The sequence below is a fragment of the Panthera pardus genome, unplaced genomic scaffold, assembly GCF_024362965.1.
Source record: "Panthera pardus isolate Hobbes unplaced genomic scaffold, ASM2436296v1 HiC_scaffold_24, whole genome shotgun sequence".
In the NCBI taxonomy this organism is placed as follows: domain Eukaryota; kingdom Metazoa; phylum Chordata; class Mammalia; order Carnivora; family Felidae; genus Panthera; species Panthera pardus.
The window spans coordinates 95,030,566-95,049,683 of NW_026526810.1; the positions used below are offsets into that span (position 1 = coordinate 95,030,566).

General features: G+C 35.8%; 1 protein-coding gene across 8 annotated transcripts in view; it reads left to right on the plus strand.

Annotated features, from left to right (window-relative positions):
- The window catches only part of KTN1 (kinectin 1), a 105,236-nt gene that overhangs the window by 30,910 nt on the left and 55,208 nt on the right, over positions 1-19,118 (plus strand). For all 8 annotated transcript variants that reach the window (XM_019451721.2, XM_019451719.2, XM_019451722.2 and 5 more), the window contains exons 2-7: positions 1,810-2,362; positions 5,817-5,954; positions 7,724-7,894; positions 8,928-9,058; positions 14,244-14,360; positions 16,919-17,059. In XM_019451721.2, coding sequence (XP_019307266.2) covers positions 1,840-2,362; positions 5,817-5,954; positions 7,724-7,894; positions 8,928-9,058; positions 14,244-14,360; positions 16,919-17,059 — 1,221 coding nt within the window. In that variant the 5' untranslated portion in view covers positions 1,810-1,839. The remainder of the gene's footprint in view (positions 1-1,809; positions 2,363-5,816; positions 5,955-7,723; positions 7,895-8,927; positions 9,059-14,243; positions 14,361-16,918; positions 17,060-19,118) is intronic.

Consider the following 19,118-nt stretch of genomic DNA (forward strand, 5'->3'; position numbering starts at 1 on the left):
AAATGGTAACAAATGCTGTTTTAATCATAAAGATCAAGAGTGTGCCTAATAAAACAACTTAATTTTCAGGTTCCACTTCTCACTATTTTTAGACTTAAGTCATTGTTGGTATAACTTGAAAAAAGTATACTCCACATTTTAAAATGAGATATAAGGAAGTTGAAAGACAAAGTTAAACTAAATGTGCTTAAGTTTGTCATAAACATAAGATTTCTAGGTCTGTTTATCTTGGCAGTTAACAGAGACTACTGTGAATAGCTTTATTTTGTCTTGGAAAACTCTTGAGTCCTATTAAAATGGTTCTGGTGAAGTCTTAAATTCATTAAACTCAGATTTATTCAACTTTAAAGCTGCTGTTTTCTAAGGTCTGAAATAATTCTTAGAATATTTCTGTTTAGGTAGAATTTTGTTTCTTTAATCATTACCGTTTTTGAGACTTCAGATGGATAATTTTAAGAACTTAAGATTCTCAGATTCATTTACACATTAAAAGTACAAAAGTAGAATTTACATAGCTTTACCTTAAGCATGTCCACGGGTTTAATTTCATCTGCATTACATACCTTGCCTTTTTTTCACAACAAATGTGATAGGAGTTATAAGGATACAAGCCGTATTTATGTGGCTTATACATATTTATAGGAATATTGATATCTAGAGCCTAAACATCAGAACCATTCTTACTTTGAGGTATAATTTTAGCTATAACTACCCTTCAGATGAGGGATTATAGTGTCTATGTTCAAGGCAGATCTGAGTAATCAGACCATACCTTTATTTTCTATAGCTGTTTGGTTAATCTAAAAGTAGGACTCATACTCTGTTGGTGAGGCAAGGCCTCTCTTATCTTTTAGCATTTAGAAAAGATTATTATGGCCAGCTTTGTTTTTTGCAGTATAATTTAGTTTGTAGTAAGGGGTACCCTGAAAAAAAATCAAGAAAAGCATCTAATTTGTAATTTATTTCAATACTGAATGACAGAGCCTAACATTTTAATTTGGCTGTAGTATGTTTCTCTATCTGTGATGTATCTCACTTATATCATGAGGCTGTTAGTTGTTGGAATAAAGGTACTAGCAGTTGGTGAATGGGCTTAAATTTCTAAATGATGAGATGAACCATCTCTCTCTCTCTCTTTTTTTTTTTTGCAATTAAAAGTATGGTACCTTTTGGTTTTTTTTTTTTGAGAGCGAGTGTGCAAGCAGGGGATAGGCAGAGAGAGAAGGAGAGAAAATTCCAGCAGGCTCTGCTCTGATAGTGCAGAGCTCAGTGCAGGGCTCGAACTCATGAACCCTGAGATCATAACCTGAGACAAAATCAAGAATTGGATGCTTAACTGACTGAGCCACCCAGGGACCCCAAAGTATGGTACTTTTAATGAATATCCAGTGTTTCGGTAACAGTTGATGGCTTCTGTTTCCACATATAGTAGTATTGGTCAACAGTGCAATAAGAGGAAAAAAGCTAAGTACTAATAAAATGTCAAAAGATGATGTTTGGGAAAAAAAGTAATGGATGTCTAGAGTTTTTTTTTTTTTTCCTCCTGTGAAGACCTTTTCATTTGGTTTAAAAGCAGAGGATATATTACACTCTAATTATTACCACACATTTTTATTTCATAGTATATTTGAGTTGTAGATGGCAAAATAATTAAGTATGTGATTTAAACAACTGTAACCTGCTTAGATTTGTACATCAGGTTAGATCTGAAATACTACTTGAAAGAGCAGAGGTTTTGTGTTTAATTTGTATTATGCTGACTAAAGTTTTTGTTTTTTCTATCCCCCCCCCCCCCCGCCCCCCATTTAGGTTTTATAGGATCACATTAACAAAAGCACCATGGAGTTTTATGAATCAACATATTTTATTGTCCTTATTCCTTCAGTAGTTATTACAGTAATTTTCCTCTTCTTCTGGCTTTTCATGAAAGAAACATTATATGATGAAGTTCTTGCAAAACAGAAAAGAGAACAAAAGCTTATTCCTACCAAAACCGATAAAAAGAAGGCAGAAAAGAAAAAGAATAAAAAGAAAGAAATCCAGAATGGGAACCTCCATGAATCTGATTCTGAGAGTGTACCCCGGGACTTTAAATTATCTGATGCCTTGGCTGTAGAAGATGAGCAAGTTGTACCTGTTCCACTGAATGTAGTTGAAACTTCAAGTAGTGTCAGAGAAAGAAAGAAGAAGGAAAAGAAACACAAGCCTGTACTAGAAGAACAGGTCACCAAAGAAAGTGATGTGTCAAAGATTCCAGGCAAAAAAGTAGAACCTGTCCCAGTTACTAAACAGCCCACCCCCCCTTCTGAAGCAGCTGCCTCAAAGAAGAAACCAGGGCAGAAGAAGTCTAAAAATGGAAGCGGTATTATAATCTATTCAACTTTATTGTATGATTGTATTTGTTTTAATGACTTTAGAGCTTGAAATTTAGATACTTTGTTAGGTGTGTATACAAAATGTTAAAAATATGGAGTCTGAAACCAAGAACATTGTCATTTTCACTGTGTGTTTGCTTTCATTAACATTAAATGCTGATAAAATTATTGATCATAAAACAGCATTTAAAACTAAACTTTATATTAGAAATATGGAAAAGAAACTTAATGGAAATATATAAAATTCAACTGTTTTACTGGAACTAGTAAGGACCTATAAATATCAGCAGTTAGAAACTTCTGTTTTCTAATTAGTGTGATAGGAATTAAAGATGAAAAGATAGATACCGTTTTTGTCTTTAATTTTGCAAATGTTTTTCATACAGCTATTTTATACTAGGCATTATACTAGGTAATAGGGCTGCAGTGATAAAACTAGTGCGTTTTCAAACTGTCGACATGAACATAAATAATTATTGTAAAATGTTTAATATAATGATTTTGATATGTCTAAACCAGTGTAGGAGTTCTAAGTGGATCACTTAGAGGATGTAATGCCTAAAATTAACCTTAGAGGTTACGTAAGTACTAGCTGGTTTTTGGGTGGCTGGGAAGGGTGGGATAGGATATTCTAGGTAGAGGGGTTAACAGATGTAATGGAAAGCCCATGAGAAATGGTGTCATGACGTGTGAAACTACAAACAGTTTTTATGAAAGGACTTGTGTTTACCATTAAGTTGTTTGTGTGTCTTGTGGAGTGTTGAATTCGTTATATTGGATTTTAAATATTTGTTTGCCAGCTATGATCAAGGCATGATGCTAGAGAAATCAGAGTAAGCACTTCTATTTTAGTGGGGGAGAAGGACATGTAAGCCAGTAATGAAATGTGACTTACATAAGAGATGTTTGAAGTATACAAGAAATGCAGATGCCTAAACAACTACTACTTATGGGGATCAGAGGTAAAGAGCTTTACAGAGGAGACGGTGCCTGAGGTCTTCCAGGCACTGAATCACTTCACCAAGCAGCTTAGTGGGTCTCATTCTATACTGTCAGAATGTCACTTAGATAGAGATAGGAGTACAGTGTATTTTTGAACCATGAAATAGGAGGTTGGGAGTGGTAGGACACAAAGATGAAAAGACATGTAGAGGCTAGATCATGATGGTTTTTGTACACAGCGTTAAGGAGCTGGGGTGTTATAGTTTAGCCATTGTTGAAAATTTTTCAAGCCGGTCAGTTTATATGGTCTGGTCATATTTATATTTTAGAAAGATGTCTTTGGCAGAACTTGGGGAGGACAAGTTTTATGGAGTAGTATTTAATATAGATAATCTAGTTATGAGATTATTGTTTTCCAAAGTTAAATTGGAGGACTGAACTGTGGTAGTGACAGAAGAATTAGAAAGTAGATTAAAGGGGCACCTGGTTGGCTCTCAGTTGGTAGAACATCCTACTCTTGATCTCAAGGTCGTGGGTTCAAGCCCCACATTGGACCGGGAGCCTACTTAAAAAAAAGTAGATTAAAGAGGTCTATAAAGTAAAAACAACATGACTAATCTTATTGAATGAGGTATGGCAGATAAAGGAGAAGGCAGAATCAAGACTGATTATCCAAGTTTTAAGTTTCTCAGGGTTGGCATACTAAAATCTTGGAGCCAAATCTGGCCTGCTTTCTGTTTTTTATGGTCCATGAGCCAAGAATAGTTTTTATGTTTTCAGTGATTCGAAAAAAGTCCAAAGAAGAATCATATTTTGTTAAATGTGGAAATTACATGAAATGCAAACCTGTTTGTCTAGAAATGAAGTTTTTTTGAATGCAGCCATACTCATCCATTAACGTATGTGTATGGCTGGCTTTCATACTGCAACAGCAGATGAATAGTTTTAATTCTTTTTAAAATTTAATTTATTCATTTATTTTGAGAGAGAGAGTGGGGGGGAGGGAGAGTGAGAGAGGGAGTGAATCTCAAGCAAGCTCCATGCTCAGCGCAGAGCCCAACGAGGGGCTCGATCCCATGAACTGTGAGATCATGACCTGAGCCAAAATCAAGAGTTGGATACTTAACTGACTTGAGCCACCCAGGCGCCTCAAATAGTTTTGATAGAGTCTGTATGGATATGCAGACATATTTAATGTTTGGGCCTTTACAGAAAAAGTTTGCCAATCCCTGATTGGTAGGTGGTTGGTAGCACTAAGATAGGGAATATTGAGAGTGGATGTATATGGAGAGGAGAATGCTTTCAGGTTGTGTTTCAGGTTCCTATGGGGGGCCACTTACATAAAGAGCAATTTAGGATGCAATAGGATATGTAAGTGCAGATGCATAAGGCTAGAATATAGACTTGGAAGCTGTAAGCATGAAAATAGTTGTTGAAGTCACGGGTATAGATAAGCACATCCAAGGGAATTGTTTAAATTAAAGGTACTACCCTGAAGAATACCAGCATATGAGGTATTCTGTAGGAACAGTTTACAAAAGAATTTGCAAAGGAATATTTCAAGTGTAAGAAAAGAATTGTGGGAGCTGATAGAGAATTTTTGGGAGCTGATAGAGAATTTTTGGGAGGTGATAGAGAGTTTTAAATTTTACTTTATTGTGGCAAAATATACAATAACATTTACCATTTTACCATTTTTAAGTGTATAGTTCTGTGGCATTAAGTACGTTTACATTCTTATGCAACCATCATCACTAGTCATCTCAGGAATTTTTCATCTTCCCCAATAGAAACTCTGTACCCATTAAACAGTAATTCCCCATTTCCCTCCCTCCCCCCCCCCCCCCCCCCCCCCAGCCCCTGGTAACAACCATTCTACTTTGTTTCTGTGAATTTGACTAGTCTGGGTACTTTATATAAGTGAAATCATACAATATTTGTCCTTTCATGATCTTATTTTACTTAGCCTAATGAAGACAGAATTTTAAGGAGGTAGAGATCAGTAGTATGAAATGCTAAATAGAAGTCAAAGAAGAAATAAAGGATATTGGTAGAGTATGGCATTTGGGATGCTAGCTTGCTCTGTAAAATCCTTTCATGGATAATGGAAGAGATAAAAATCAGGTTGCAATTGACAAATGATTGGTAAAAGAAGTACAGATCATTCTTTTGTTAATATAAGAAGAAATGGGTGTGGGAGGCTGGGAATTACAGTGGTGGGAAGGATTTTCTTTTTTAAGATGGTAGGGATTTGAGCATGCCCATAGGCTGAGTAGGATTAAGAGTGGCTGAGAAATGGGATATAAAAGAAGCAACAAGTATTTTTAGAAGTCTTGATGAAATTAAAGACAGGTGTAACAGAGTAAGAAAGCTGGAATAATACTATTAGAGAGTTTAAAATTTTGAAGGTAAAGCATTCTGGGAATTATTTACCAGTAATTGAATCTTCTGGTGTGTTCATTGTTTGCTATGATGACTTTTCATTTATTTTCAATAAAGATGATCAGGATAAAAAGGTGGAAACTCTTATGGCACCTTCAAAAAAGCAAGAGTCATTACCCCTCCATCAAGAGACTAAACAAGAAAGTGGATCAGGAAAGAAGAAAGTTTCTTCAAGGAAGCAAAAGACAGAAAACGGTGAAATGTGTAGATAATGTGTTTTATAAATACTAATTCCAGAGAAGTACACTAGGACAAGGATCTTAGAACTCACATGCTCTTCAGTTCTCTGCTTAATGTGTACTATAACAATGTTAATGCTAAAAGAAGTCCAGGGATCTCTTGAGTCTTGTGGTTTCATAGTGTTTTGACAGATGGCCAGGGTATGTTTGTGATGAAGAAGTTTATCTGAAATTTAAAAAGGACAAAGCATTTATTAAATGGTCTCAATGGAGTTTTGAAAATAATGTAAATAACATATAAACTATAGAAGAAAAGTATTCCTGAAACATTTGTACTTTTTTTTTTTAATATGAAATTTATTGTCAAATTGGTTTCCATACAACACCCAGTGCTCATTCCAACAAGGAAACATTTGTACTTTGAAATATCACTTAAAGATTATGCTTGAGGACATTGTCTAGATATATCATTACCCTATATTCCCAATTATTTCCTAAACATTGTTTGCATGTATATGTGGGAAGCATCCCATTAAGAGTGATGGAGCAGTTTGTATATGTTCAGAATTGTCCAGGGAAAACCTCTGTGAAACGTGTGTAGATTAAATGGTGATATTCAAATAATATTGGACAGTGGTATCAACTAGTGCTGGAAAATATTAAAATTAGAAAGAGAAAAGATGAAATTGTATTACTTGCACGAAAATTATGATGTATCAAGCAACTAGGTACAGAAAAATATTACCCACAAATATTTCATAAGATTAAATATTTATTATAAATTAAAATAAATTTTTTTAATGTTTATTTTTGAGAGAGAGACAGTGTGAGCCAGGGAGGGGCAGAGAGAGAGAGAGAGAGAGAGGGAGGGAGAGAGAGAGAATGAATCCAAAACAGGCTCCAGGCTCTGAGCTGTCAGCAAAGAGCCTGATGCGGAGCTTGAACTCAGGAACTGTGAGATCATGACCTGAGCTGAAGTCGGATGCTTAACCCACTGAGCCACCCAGGCGCCCCATATTATAAAAAAAAACAAAAAACAAAACGAACAAAACACACTCTTCTTGCCCAAAAGCTTTTTTAAAAAGGTAGGAAGATAGATTTCCATATGTGTGCAGAAGTTTTTATCTTTAGCCAGCAGACATCAGACTTTAATGTTCAAACTCTTAAAGTTCTTCCTGTTAAAAGTAGGAACAAAGTGTAAGGAGGCTTCCTTCCTCCACTTTTAATGTTGTTCTGCAAATTTTAGCCAGTTCAGTAAGATGTGCCATGGAAATTACAGGCATAACTTTTAGAAATGAGACAATATCTGCAAGGAACAATGACTGATTTTTGTACCTAGAAAGTGGAAGGAACTCCGTTAAAAACTTATCATTTGCAGTAAGAATTCGGCAAAGTACAAACATAAATAAAGATTAGTAGTTTTCCTTGGGCACTAATTAAATGTGAATGGATTTTTTAGTTAAAACAGGAAGACAATGAGAACTAATGAAAATATAAAGGATATAGAAGAAGTTTTCAGATAGTGTTAGAAAGGAGATACGCTACACGCTTTCAGATAACTTAAATGATTTACTGTAGAATAATATTGAATTGCTACTGCTTAATTAGAAGTGTGTTTTTACTTTATGTTAAATGATAAAATAGGAATTTAAAGCCAAATTGACTTGGTGTTAGATATTTGAAAATAACTGCATTTCTCATTGAACTTAAATGTGTGTACATGTTATTTAATTACTCTGCTGTAAAACCCTGAGTAATTCTAATTTTGTTGAACTTAAATTGCAGTCTTGGTAGATGAACCCCTTATTCATGCAACTGCTTATATTCCTTTGATGGATAATGCCGATTCAAATCCAGTGCTGGATAAGAGAGATGCTATTGATCTAATTAAACCTGACCAAGTAGAAGGAATCCAGAAAGCGGGGGCTAAAAAATTGAAGACTGAAACTGATAAAGGTAATATGCAGCATGTAACAATTTGTATTGAAGAAACACGTTTTTGAGTTCTGATGGAGTTGAGTAAATTTTCTCATAGAAACAATGAATGGTAAAAGAATTATAGAATCTTTGTAATAAAAGGTTTATTGGTAATTTTCTAGTCCAACCTGCTAAGTTTTATGGGGCCAGACCCTTGAATTTGACTTGCCCAAGATTTCACAGCTATTTTGCTGTCTGATGATTTTTTCTCTTATGCTATGGTCTCTTGTGAAGTTTCTGTGCTAATTCACAACCACCATTCATTATTATTTTACTTTTTTAATACACTTTTTTTTTTTTTTTAAGAATAATAGTAGCTTCACAGCAAAATTGAGTGGAAAGAACAGAGAATTCCCATACCTTGCTCTCACGCACACACATAACTGACTTTTTAAACTTATGATGTTGCTGAACTATTAAAGCCTTGGGCTTCTCTGGGTCTAATGCTTGGCAGTTGGTTTTTAAGGAAAGGAAGTTTGTGCTTTATGTAAGAGCCCCCGAGGAAATTGAGTGAGTCAGGGGATGCTTGATGCGTGGATTTTTTTAAATGTCAGGATTGTTTGTATATATTTGGTATTTGTAAAATCATATTTCCTTTTTTAAAAATTTTGTTTCCTTTTTATAATTATTTTCATGCTTATTTTATCACCTGTAAGGTTTGATTTGTATATCATGATTATTAAGTTTAAATGAGAATATTTGTGAACATACTTGGTACAGATACTAGCATACTAGACATTGGAATGATTTTTTTTTAAGTGAGGGCATACTGGCACTTTAGTATTCTGTAGTTTGATTAAATTTTAGTTAATATAATTGTTCCATAGTATATTAAAGATGATAAACACTTTTTCTCTCTTGACTGGAGCATTTTTTAGTTGTCTGACCTGAAATATAAATCTGTTTTCTCTTGCTGTTGACTTTCTGGGTCAAGAATTCTTGATGCTTACCTTTGCTGAAGTTATTACTTGTGTCTCTTAAATGCCAATTCTTTTCTTTTTTTTTTTTTAAGAAAATGCTGAAGTGAAATTTAAAGATTTTCTTCTGTCCTTGAAGACTATGATGTTTTCTGAGGATGAGGCCCTTTGTGTTGTAGACCTGCTAAAGGAGAAGTCTGGTGTGATACAGGATGCTTTGAAGAAGGTAAGCATGTTTTTTAGTATGGGCATGTTTGGGAACAGTGATGAGAAGTTCACCAAATAAGACTTTTGCTAGAGTAATAAATTCATATTCCCATCATTCATACTCCAAAGCACATAGTCACACTTAAAAGTTCTGGAATGGCTTCAGAAGTTATTTTGTACATCTATACTAATCAGTACACTTATTTAGTCAGGTGTCTGACAAAAGTGAAGTGCTTATAAGTAAGATGATTTATAGGGCTTTAAAGTCATTTGACACTTAACACCGTACCTTGCTTTGCTCTGTTCTGAAGGGAAGGTAAGGCGATTTCTGGATAGAATATATGGAATGCTTTTGTGACTGAAGATAGCACACTTCAGAGAACTTGGGAATCTTTGCTCTTTTGTGTGTGTGTGTGTGTGTGTGTGTGTGTGTGTGTATGAAGTATCATCCTTCTAAAATAAGTGATTTGGATGGTAGAACCGCTGCTATGATGGACTAAAACTTGTAAACAAAAAACAAACAAAAAAAAACAATCCATGGAGTTAATACTTAATTTCTCATGGGTCAGGCTCACTATATTATCATGTATACTATGTCATACTGGAAAGGTGACAAGTTTTCAAATGTTATTTGTGTGAGGTAAGATGACACGGTATCTGATGTTCAATATTAGATGTGGACTTCACTATTCTTATTCTCAGCACGGGTGCGCGCGCACACACACACACACACACACACACACACACACCCCTCATTTAAAACAATGAGTGGCTTTCATTTTTTTTTCGTTAAAGAGCACGCGAGTCCAGGCTATCCCCCTCACCTGATTACCTTTAGTAGTCTCCTATTTGTTGTTTCTGTATCATTTCCCCATATAAAGCTAATCTGAATTCCCAGTCTAAATTGTTCTCTCTGCTATTCTTTCTCATAACCATCTGGGCTTTTTTTGTCATAGCATTTATCGTAGCATATTAAGTCTGCTATACCTCCAAGTATCTATTGACAGTGAGTTTTACAAGTCTGGCATTTTACAGTGTAGTATGCTTGTTGGACGGTCTCCATGTGGTGCCAACAATGGCTCAGTGTAAGCAAGGTGTTCCAGGGTAATCAGGGTGAGTGTTGTAACTGTGTGACTTTGGATATAATATCTGATTATTCTGTTGCAAGAAACTTTCTTGAAATACTTGACTGAAGAATTTGTCCTTTGATTTATTTTAATCGGCTAAGTATATCTATCTTAAAGGGTTTCTTAGTTATTTGTGGGGATAAGGGAAAAGCCTTCAGCTGAAGTTTTTGTGTTATACCCAGTGTTTGAAATTACTGCTTTTTAAAATTGAAAATAATTGCTTTTAGTGTTCTCTTCTAAGGATGTTGGTAGTGACTTAAGGGGGCAAGAGTAGTTATTTTATTGTCTGAGATAGCTTTGAACTCTAGAGACTGGGGGGTAAATCAGCCTCCCCGTGTTTTAGTTGTTTTAGGCAGGCCAAGGAAAAAGTTGGGGACTGTTAAAGGTAGTGTTTTGAAATAGACTATTTTGCAGCTTCACTTTTTTTCCCTATCTTTGGAACTTTTTGTTCCAAAATCTAATTATTCTGTGTTTCTCGTAGAGTGGTTCTGTTCTCATCTCCAGGGACACAGTGTCTTTGTAGGTCCCCAGTATTTGCAAAGGTAAATTTAGTTTCTCCCTTTTCCTGTCATAGGAACTGTCTTGGTCAGACCTTTTAATAGATATCAAGTTTCCAGGTATAAGTAAATCCCCACCCCTAATACTGCTCCAGAGGAAGGGGGAAGATAAATGCAGGATCACCAGCATAGGATGGAAATGGAGGAGTTAGAGGACCTGCTGGCCAGTTAGATGAGGTAGCTAAAGAAGAGTCTAGAATGAATGCTTGTTTTTGCTCTTGAGTAACTTTGTAAATTGTGGTGACAATGCTATTTATGAACACTTTGCAGAGGAGGAGAGAGTAGAGGATTGTGAAAAATTTTGTGTAGTTGTTTTAGGCATCCTCTGAATCATTGAAGTAGATATATTCATTTCACAGTTGAATATGTATTTCTCTGGAGTTGAAAAAAGATCATAATGGGTGTGATTTAGGAAAATACTCCACTATCAGCAATACACATGGTGGATGTGTGCTAGACTAGAGAGAATGTGGGGAGTGCTAAGAAAATTCAAGAGTGAACCCTGAGAAACGCCAACATTTAAAGGGCAAGGAAAGCCACCGCAAAGGATACTGAAGAGGAGTAGGAGGAGAAGCAACACCAGGGAGACAGTGGAATCACAGACACTTAGGGATGGTAGAGAGTTCACCAGTGAGGGGAAAAGTCAACAGTGACATGCTTTAGAGAGATGAAGGATGATAAGGACTGAAAAATTGGATTTGATATCATCAGTGAAAGTTTGATTGAAGTACTAGACTGTAGATAATCAAATGAATAGGAAAGGGGACAGTGTCCACCCTGAATACCTTAGATGGGAAAGGGAAAACAGTAAAAGCTAGAGGGCTTGCAGAGTTGAAGAGATGTCATGTGTTGTATGTGTGCCTGTGCGTGTGTGTGTGCACGTGTGTGCGCATGTGCCTTATGTTTAAGCTGCAGGATACTTGTGTTTTATATTAGAGTTAATATCCTGGGTTCTAGAGTCAGATTTCCTGGATTCATATCTGAGTTCTGCCACATTGATATTTGTTTGGCCTTAAGTTACATAACCCCAGTGTCTCACTTTCCTCTTCTCCCAAGTGGGAATGATAATCAGGTTTTGAATATTAAATGAAATAATACATAGTAGGTGCTTAGAGTTCTTAGCATACAGTAATTGCTCAAAAATGGTAACGGTTAATGCATTAGTAAGAAAATATTTGATTTGATTATTTTAGTCAGTCATTCTTGGTGTTGACCTTTAAATGTATTTGCCTCAATTATGTGATTTTTCAACTTTAAATTGTTAACTCTTCTGACTCTATGCTATATAATAGGAGGTTTGCCTACTTAAAATTTTTTCCTACCCCTTCTCCTTTTTCCCGTTCAACTTTTGTTGGGGATAGCATTTGTTTGTCAGATACTTAAAACATTTAATGTTTACTTTGTGACTATAATTTTCATGTTTTAGTCGCAATTCTGCAGGTTAATGGTGGGTTCAAAGCTTGATAACAGTTCTTTTGCCATGGTGTCTGTATTTGTCTCTTGGTTGGCTGAATTTATTTTTCCTGGAATTTCTTCAGGAAAGGCTCATAGAAACTATTATTTCCCAGGTTGTGGCAAGTTAAAATGCTTTTTTGTTGTCATTATAGATGAATGATAATTTGATGGGGTATGATATTTCTGGGTTTCACTTTCTTTCCTTGAGAATTTTCCTACTTGCTTTACCATTCTTTACTCAGCTGGATAGAGGTCTAAGAACACACTGAATTTTGTATTCTTTTCATGTATTTTTGTCAGATTACTCTCACAATAAAAACATCTTTTGGGCAACCCACCCAGATGTTTATTTTTTGAACTTTTCCAGTGTCTACCCTACCGTACAAACATCAAGGGATTCATTTTCTTTTAAGTTCAGCAGGAAATTTAATATGGTTTTGGCCTTGACTCCTGTGTCCTCTATATTTCTTAGGATAAAGCATATCTTTTCAGCCATGAGATTTATCCCTTAAAATAATTGAAATAATGGGTATCAAGTAAGCATATACTAAATCTTTGCCTATTGTCTTTGTGTTTCATATTTTAATCCTAAGAGAAAAGCTTTTGGTTTATTTCTACTTCTTTTTTTTTTTTTTCACTTCTCTCCATCCTAGACTCTGTCTCTTAATATATTTCAGCAGCCTGTCTCTTTTTGTTTTCTACTTCTAATTGGATTGTATTTCTGAGATAGCGTTACTTTTACTTCCAGTTTGGGTTTTGCTGGCTCATACTTCATCTCATTCTGTGGTCTTTTCTTTGAGCTTTTCTTGTGAACTTTATTCTTTACTCTTGATTTCCAGAAATGACTACTATAAGATTTTTAAAACTCATAGTGATTTTTTTTTATCACAATTTTTGTCTGCTTTTTGACAATCTTTTTTGGTGATTTTTCTTCACTTGTCATTTGTTTTTTGTGTTTTCTTTTTTCATGTATCTTGCATAGACTTTTTTGTCTTTAAAAAAATTTTTTTTTAAGTAATTACTTTGAGAGAGACAGAGACAGGACGAGCAGGGGAGGGGTGGGGGGGGGGGGAGGGAGGGAGGGAGGGAATCCCAAGCAGGCTCCTTGCTGCCAGTGCAGAGCCAGACATGGGGCTCAAACTCCTTGAAACTATGAGATCGTGACCTGAGCCAACCAAGAGTCGGATGCTCAACTGACTGAGCCACCCAGGTGCCCCGACTCTGTTTTCTTTTTGATCTGTACTCCTCTTTTAGTGAGGGTGTTCCTCTTGGATAAACTCTGTGCCTGGAGATTGACAATGAAGGACCAATGCTAAGTGCTGTTCTTTTCAGGCTGTATGTGAAAATAAGTTCTTTTAGCCTTTCTGTCTTACAGATAAAAGACGTCACTACAGAGTATGACTATGAAGAATTTCTCCCCACTCTGCCTCACTAGCTGCTTCCTTTGAGTAAAGTTTGTATGATTTCTTCTTCATTCTCACTTCCTTTGCTTCTTGAGCTCTCCTTCCAAGAAGATTCCTACCTTCTGTCTTTGTTCCTGATGTCAAATGGAAGATAATTGGTTTTTCCATATGCTGGTTGATTGCAGAGAACTAGGCATCAGGGCACTTCTGTAGTCTTGAGTATATTTTGACAGGGTTGTGGAGCACCTGTGTTTGATCTCCATACTTTTGGCAGTCTTTTCTGATGTTATGCTTTGACATTACAGGTGATTGTTTCATTTTGGTTGTTTGTATTTTGGTTTCATATTCCTCTTTTGATCTTTTAGGAGGAGAAGGGAGAAATTGCAATCTTGACTCTGGGTTTAAAACTATAGAGTCCTATAATTCTTTGTAAAAAATTTATTTCTTGGTTGATATGTATCCTATTGTATGCCTCAGAATATAGAATGATAAAGTGAATCATGAATCATGAATGATATTTCACTGACCAGGATTTGGCAGTCATTCTACTTTATACGTAATTGTGAACTCTGCATTGGCCCAAGAACATTTGATATTAGATGCTTCATTTTCATTAGCTCATGTTAACTATTACTAATTCTGTATTGATTTCTCTACTGTAGTCAAGTAAAGGAGAATTGACCGCACTTGTACATCAGCTTCAAGAAAAAGATAAGTTACTTGCTGCTGTGAAGGAAGATGCTGTTGCTATGAAGGATAGGTGTAAGCAGTTAACTCAGGTGAGGACATTTTTATATTTAAGGGATATATGTTCTGAATCAGAAGCAGTAAAGGACTTCAGAAACCATGTATAATTACAGATTTAATTATTTGTGTAGTAAATTTATACCCAGTTAAAGTCCATTTCTTATACAGTTGTGGTGGTGGTGTCTCACTTTGTCATGTTGTTTAAGCCTGTGGTTGAATTATGAATTTAAAGTAACAGTGCTTCTAGATACATTAATTTAAAATGACAGAAACATTTGCACACTGGGGGCATGTTTCATTTGGATCTGACTTAGAATTAGTCTCTAAGGAAGCACAGAACTAACTAGGTGTGATCTTGTTTAAATCCAGTAGGATAAGTGTAAAACTTATACCGATAATTTATTTATAAAGGTTTTTGTGATAAATATTGGTAACTTTTAATCAGTGAAATTCTTTAAACCCCAGAATTTTACTCCAGAAGGGGGGGAAATCTTTAAAAAATTGTGTTAAATAATATAGATTTCCAGTTATAAATCAGTTCTGGGGATGTAATGTACAGCAGTATAACTATAGTTTGTAATAATATGTTGTATATTTGAAAGTTGCTAGAAAGTATATCTTAAAAGTTCTTATGAGAAAAAAAATTATAACTATAGTGGTGATGGTGTTAACTAGACTTAATGCGGTGATCATTTTGCAATGCGTACAAATCCCAAACCATGTTGTATACCTGAAACTTTCATAAAGTTCTATGTCAATTATATCTCAAAAAGAAATTATATAGACTGAGAACATAATTGAAATTCTATAGAAAATGTGGTTTTATTCTTCCTGAGGTGCTTGTTTCTCCTTTTAGGAATTCAGTACGGTACATGAGGTTTGTATTACTCACAAAACTGCTTGATGACATTAGGATGGCCTCATTTGAATATAAAGCCTTTTAGGTGAATTTGAACTAAAAAAAGTTAATGGAAACACTTGGTCAGATTAAGATTAATCAAAGTTGTTACTAAAATAAGCATGTTTCTTTAAGATTAGAAACCTTAGTATAGTTTTATGTGACTATGGTTTTTGGACTATAATTTAAAAATTAAAAAGCTATCCACTTTGTGGTAATTCATTAAGCTATACACGTAAGATATATATGCTTTCTTCCTAAGCAGTATAACACCTTGCAGATGTATGTGAACTCTTAAGGGCAGCCATTAAGACATAAAAGTTTTAAATTTTGTCAGTTTCTTAGAGGAGGGTGTATAAATTGATCATTCTTGCAAATAATTTAAAGTTGGTTGGCTCTTGGGGTGCTTGGGTGGCTCAGTCAGTTGAGTGTCTGGCCTTGGTTCAGGTCATGATCTCTCAGTTTGTGAGTTTGAGCCCCACATCGGTCTTGGCTGCTGTCAGTGCAGAGCCTGCTTCGGATCCTCTTTCCCCGCTGCCCACTCCCCCCCCCCCCCCCCATCACCCACGTGAACTCGCTGTCTAAAATAAATAAAACAGAAAGAGTTGGTTGGCTCTCTTTTACTTTGATGATTAATATTTGTTCTGGGAGTTCATGATAGTTGCAACGTAAAATGAAATCACCCTTTTGATTTGACTTGGGAAGACAATAAAACTTTGAGTTCTGATTTTTTACTTTCCCTTATTCCAAGCTTCCATTTTGTTGTAAGCATGTCTTATCTTTTCTCTTAGGAAAGAGACTTCTTCTTTTCCTCTGCTAGATTTTTTTTTTTTAAGCCTCTTTCTAAACCCTAAAAGAGAGCTAGTACCTGTGGATAATAGAGAATTAACTCTTTTGCTTTAAAACATCTCTTCCAATAAATAAATAAATAAATAGGTAGAAAGAAAGAACGAATGAACGAGCTATTCTTTCTTCTAATCAAGTTAGAATGTAGAATTTATTCTAGGTTCAGCTCTTTAGCTCTTAGACCAGAAAGTGCATCTGGAATAAGAGTAAACAGAACAGCAAAGTGGTTGTGAAGGAATTGGTGTAAAGGTAGATGCAGGTAAATGCAGAAGACAATTTCTTTTTTTTTTTTTCTTTTTTTAATGTTTATTTTTGAGAGACAGAGTGTGAGTGGGGGAGGGACAGAGAGAGAGGGAGACACAGAATCTGAAGCAGGCTCCAGACTTTGAGCTTGTCAGCACAGAACCTGATGCAGGGCTTGAACCCACATATGGTGAGATCATGACTTGAGCTGAAGTTGGATGCTCAATGTCCCTGACAAATTCTATTTTAAACCTTTGATCTTAGGGGTACCTCATCTTGATTTCAGCTCAGGTCATGTTCCCAGGGTCATGGTATAGAGTGCCACATGAGGCTCTGCACACAGCAATGAGCCTGCTTGAGATTCCCTCTTTTGCTCTCTCCCCCTCCCCCTCCCCCCTGGCCCTTTTCCCTGTTTGCGCGTGCTCTATCTCTTAAAAAAACCAAAAAACACAAAAAAACTGATCTTAAGCATGTAGTTACTTCAAAATTCATCATTGTTTTATTGACATCATTTTGCTGATGCTAAAAATGTCTTTATTATAAATTATGGTACTTATTTTTTTAATAAAATGTTTTCATAATTTTTTTTCTGGTTTATTCTAGGAAATGATGTCAGAGAAAGAAAGAAGCAATGTGGTTATAGCAAGGATGAAAGATCGGATTGGAACGTTAGAAAAGGAACATAACGTATTTCAAAACAAAATGCATGTCAGTTATCAAGAGACTCAGCAGATGCAGATGAAGGTATATTTTTACTTTTTGAAAACAAAATGAAATTTTGCATTCATTTAACTAGGAAACTTTAAATGCCTAATATGTGCAAGGCAGCGTGCTGGGCTATGGTATTATAGCTAGTTAAACTGGCTCCCTGCGTGTAAGTAAGCACCTTTTCTAGGTGCAGATGAGGAAGAAGCTGGAAGGTGACATGTAAATATACTCCATTACAATATTGTAGTCCCCCCTTCTTATTCCTTTTCACTTTCTGTGGTTTCAGTTACCTGTGGTCAACTGAAGTCTGGAAGCAGATGATCCTCCTTCTGACATAGTGTCAGAAGGTCAGTAGTAGCCTAATACTATGTCATAATGCCTATGTCATTTATCTCTCTTCTCATCATGTAGGCATTTTATCATTTCACATCATCACAAGAAGGGTGAATTCAGTATAATAGGATATTTTGAGAGGGAGAGGAACACCTTCATGTAACTTTTAATATAGTATATTATTAAAGTTCTGTTTTTAGTTGTTAATCTCATAACTGTGCCTGATTTATAAATTAGTGATATGTGTGTGTAAGGAAAAACATAGGATACCTAGGGTTTAGTATTCTGCAGTTTCAGGCATCTATTGGGGGTCTTGAAGGTAGGTATTCCCTGTGGATGGGGGGATTACTGTAGAGGTAACCAGTGGGCGCTTTGGAACCATTGGGATGAAAGGTGGGGAAGAGAGAGGTTATAGAGCAGACTTGTTAGAAATGATATGTAAACTGTATTGAATGTTTTGAAACAATCAGGCATTATTAGAGAGTGAAGAAATCGGCACTGGGTTATTACTTGGTGTGATTCCTTAGTTCTGTCCTTAGAGGTGATGGGTCCATGGGTCTGTAAAGGGGTCCAGGATGGAACCTTTTAATGCGTGCTACTCAGGTGTTTCTGATAGAAATTGCCCAGTGATAACGGTTTTTGAGAAATGCAGTAGCAGTTGTGTTTGGAAATCAGTACTAGAATGAGGAGAAGATCTAGAGATATAAATAGAGACCCAATCTTAAAGGGACTTGTATACTGAAAGACTGGGGAGCCGCTAAAAGAGTTTAAGCAATTCAACAGTGTGATTTTATTAGCAGGTTTTTTTTAAGTTTGTTTATTTTGAAAGGGAGGAAAGTACATGAGCAGGGGGAGGGGCAGAGAGAGAGAGAGAGAGAGAGAGAGAGAGAGAGAGAATCCCAAACAGGCTCTGCACTGTCAGCACAGAGCCCGACTTGAACCTGTAACTCACAGATCATGACCTGAGCTGAAATCAAGAGTTGGATGCTTAACTAACTGAGCCGCCCAGGAGCCTCAAGTATTTTTAACTATTACTCTGGTAGAAGTGTGGAGAGTGGAATAAGGAATAATTGGAAGGCTTTTGCAGGAATCCAAGTCAGAGAACAAGGGCCTGAAATCAGATGTTGACAGTGAGAGGTTGAGTTTGAGTGATAACAGAAGAGTTAGTAGATGGGGCTTGGTGATGGAATAGAGAGAGCAAGAGAAAAATTATAATGAAGGATGACTCCTAAGGTTTTTGCCTAAGTGACTTAATCTCTTGTTACTTTCACCTGTCTTCTTTCAACATGACACAAGGTTCAGTTCACTGTCTTTTCCATATATTGATCATTTTCATGATTCCAGTTAGCCTGGACCCATGGTTGGTTGGTTGGTTTTCTTTCTCTCTCTCTTTTTAAGATTGAAATACCACTTTTACTATTGATAAAGAGGCTATTGAAGAACATGGTTTGGGTCTGCTTGTCTGGTGATCTAATAATATTTCCCCTAATTGAACTCTCTGAACCAATGATTTTTTTAATTATTTCCATTACTAGTTGATGCTTCAAATTTGGAAGCTCTTGTGATCACCTTAAATTTAACATATGTCTAGAATCAAACTCTTGCTTTTGATCAAGTTGTTTTTATTTTCTAATATTTGAGGCATCATTATCCTTATGCTTGAATCCTTTGACTTCTCTCTCTTGTCCAGTTCATAGTTTGTTCTGAAATCTTAAAGATAATTTATTTCTAGGTACTCTTGCATTCAGTTCTTAGCTATTAC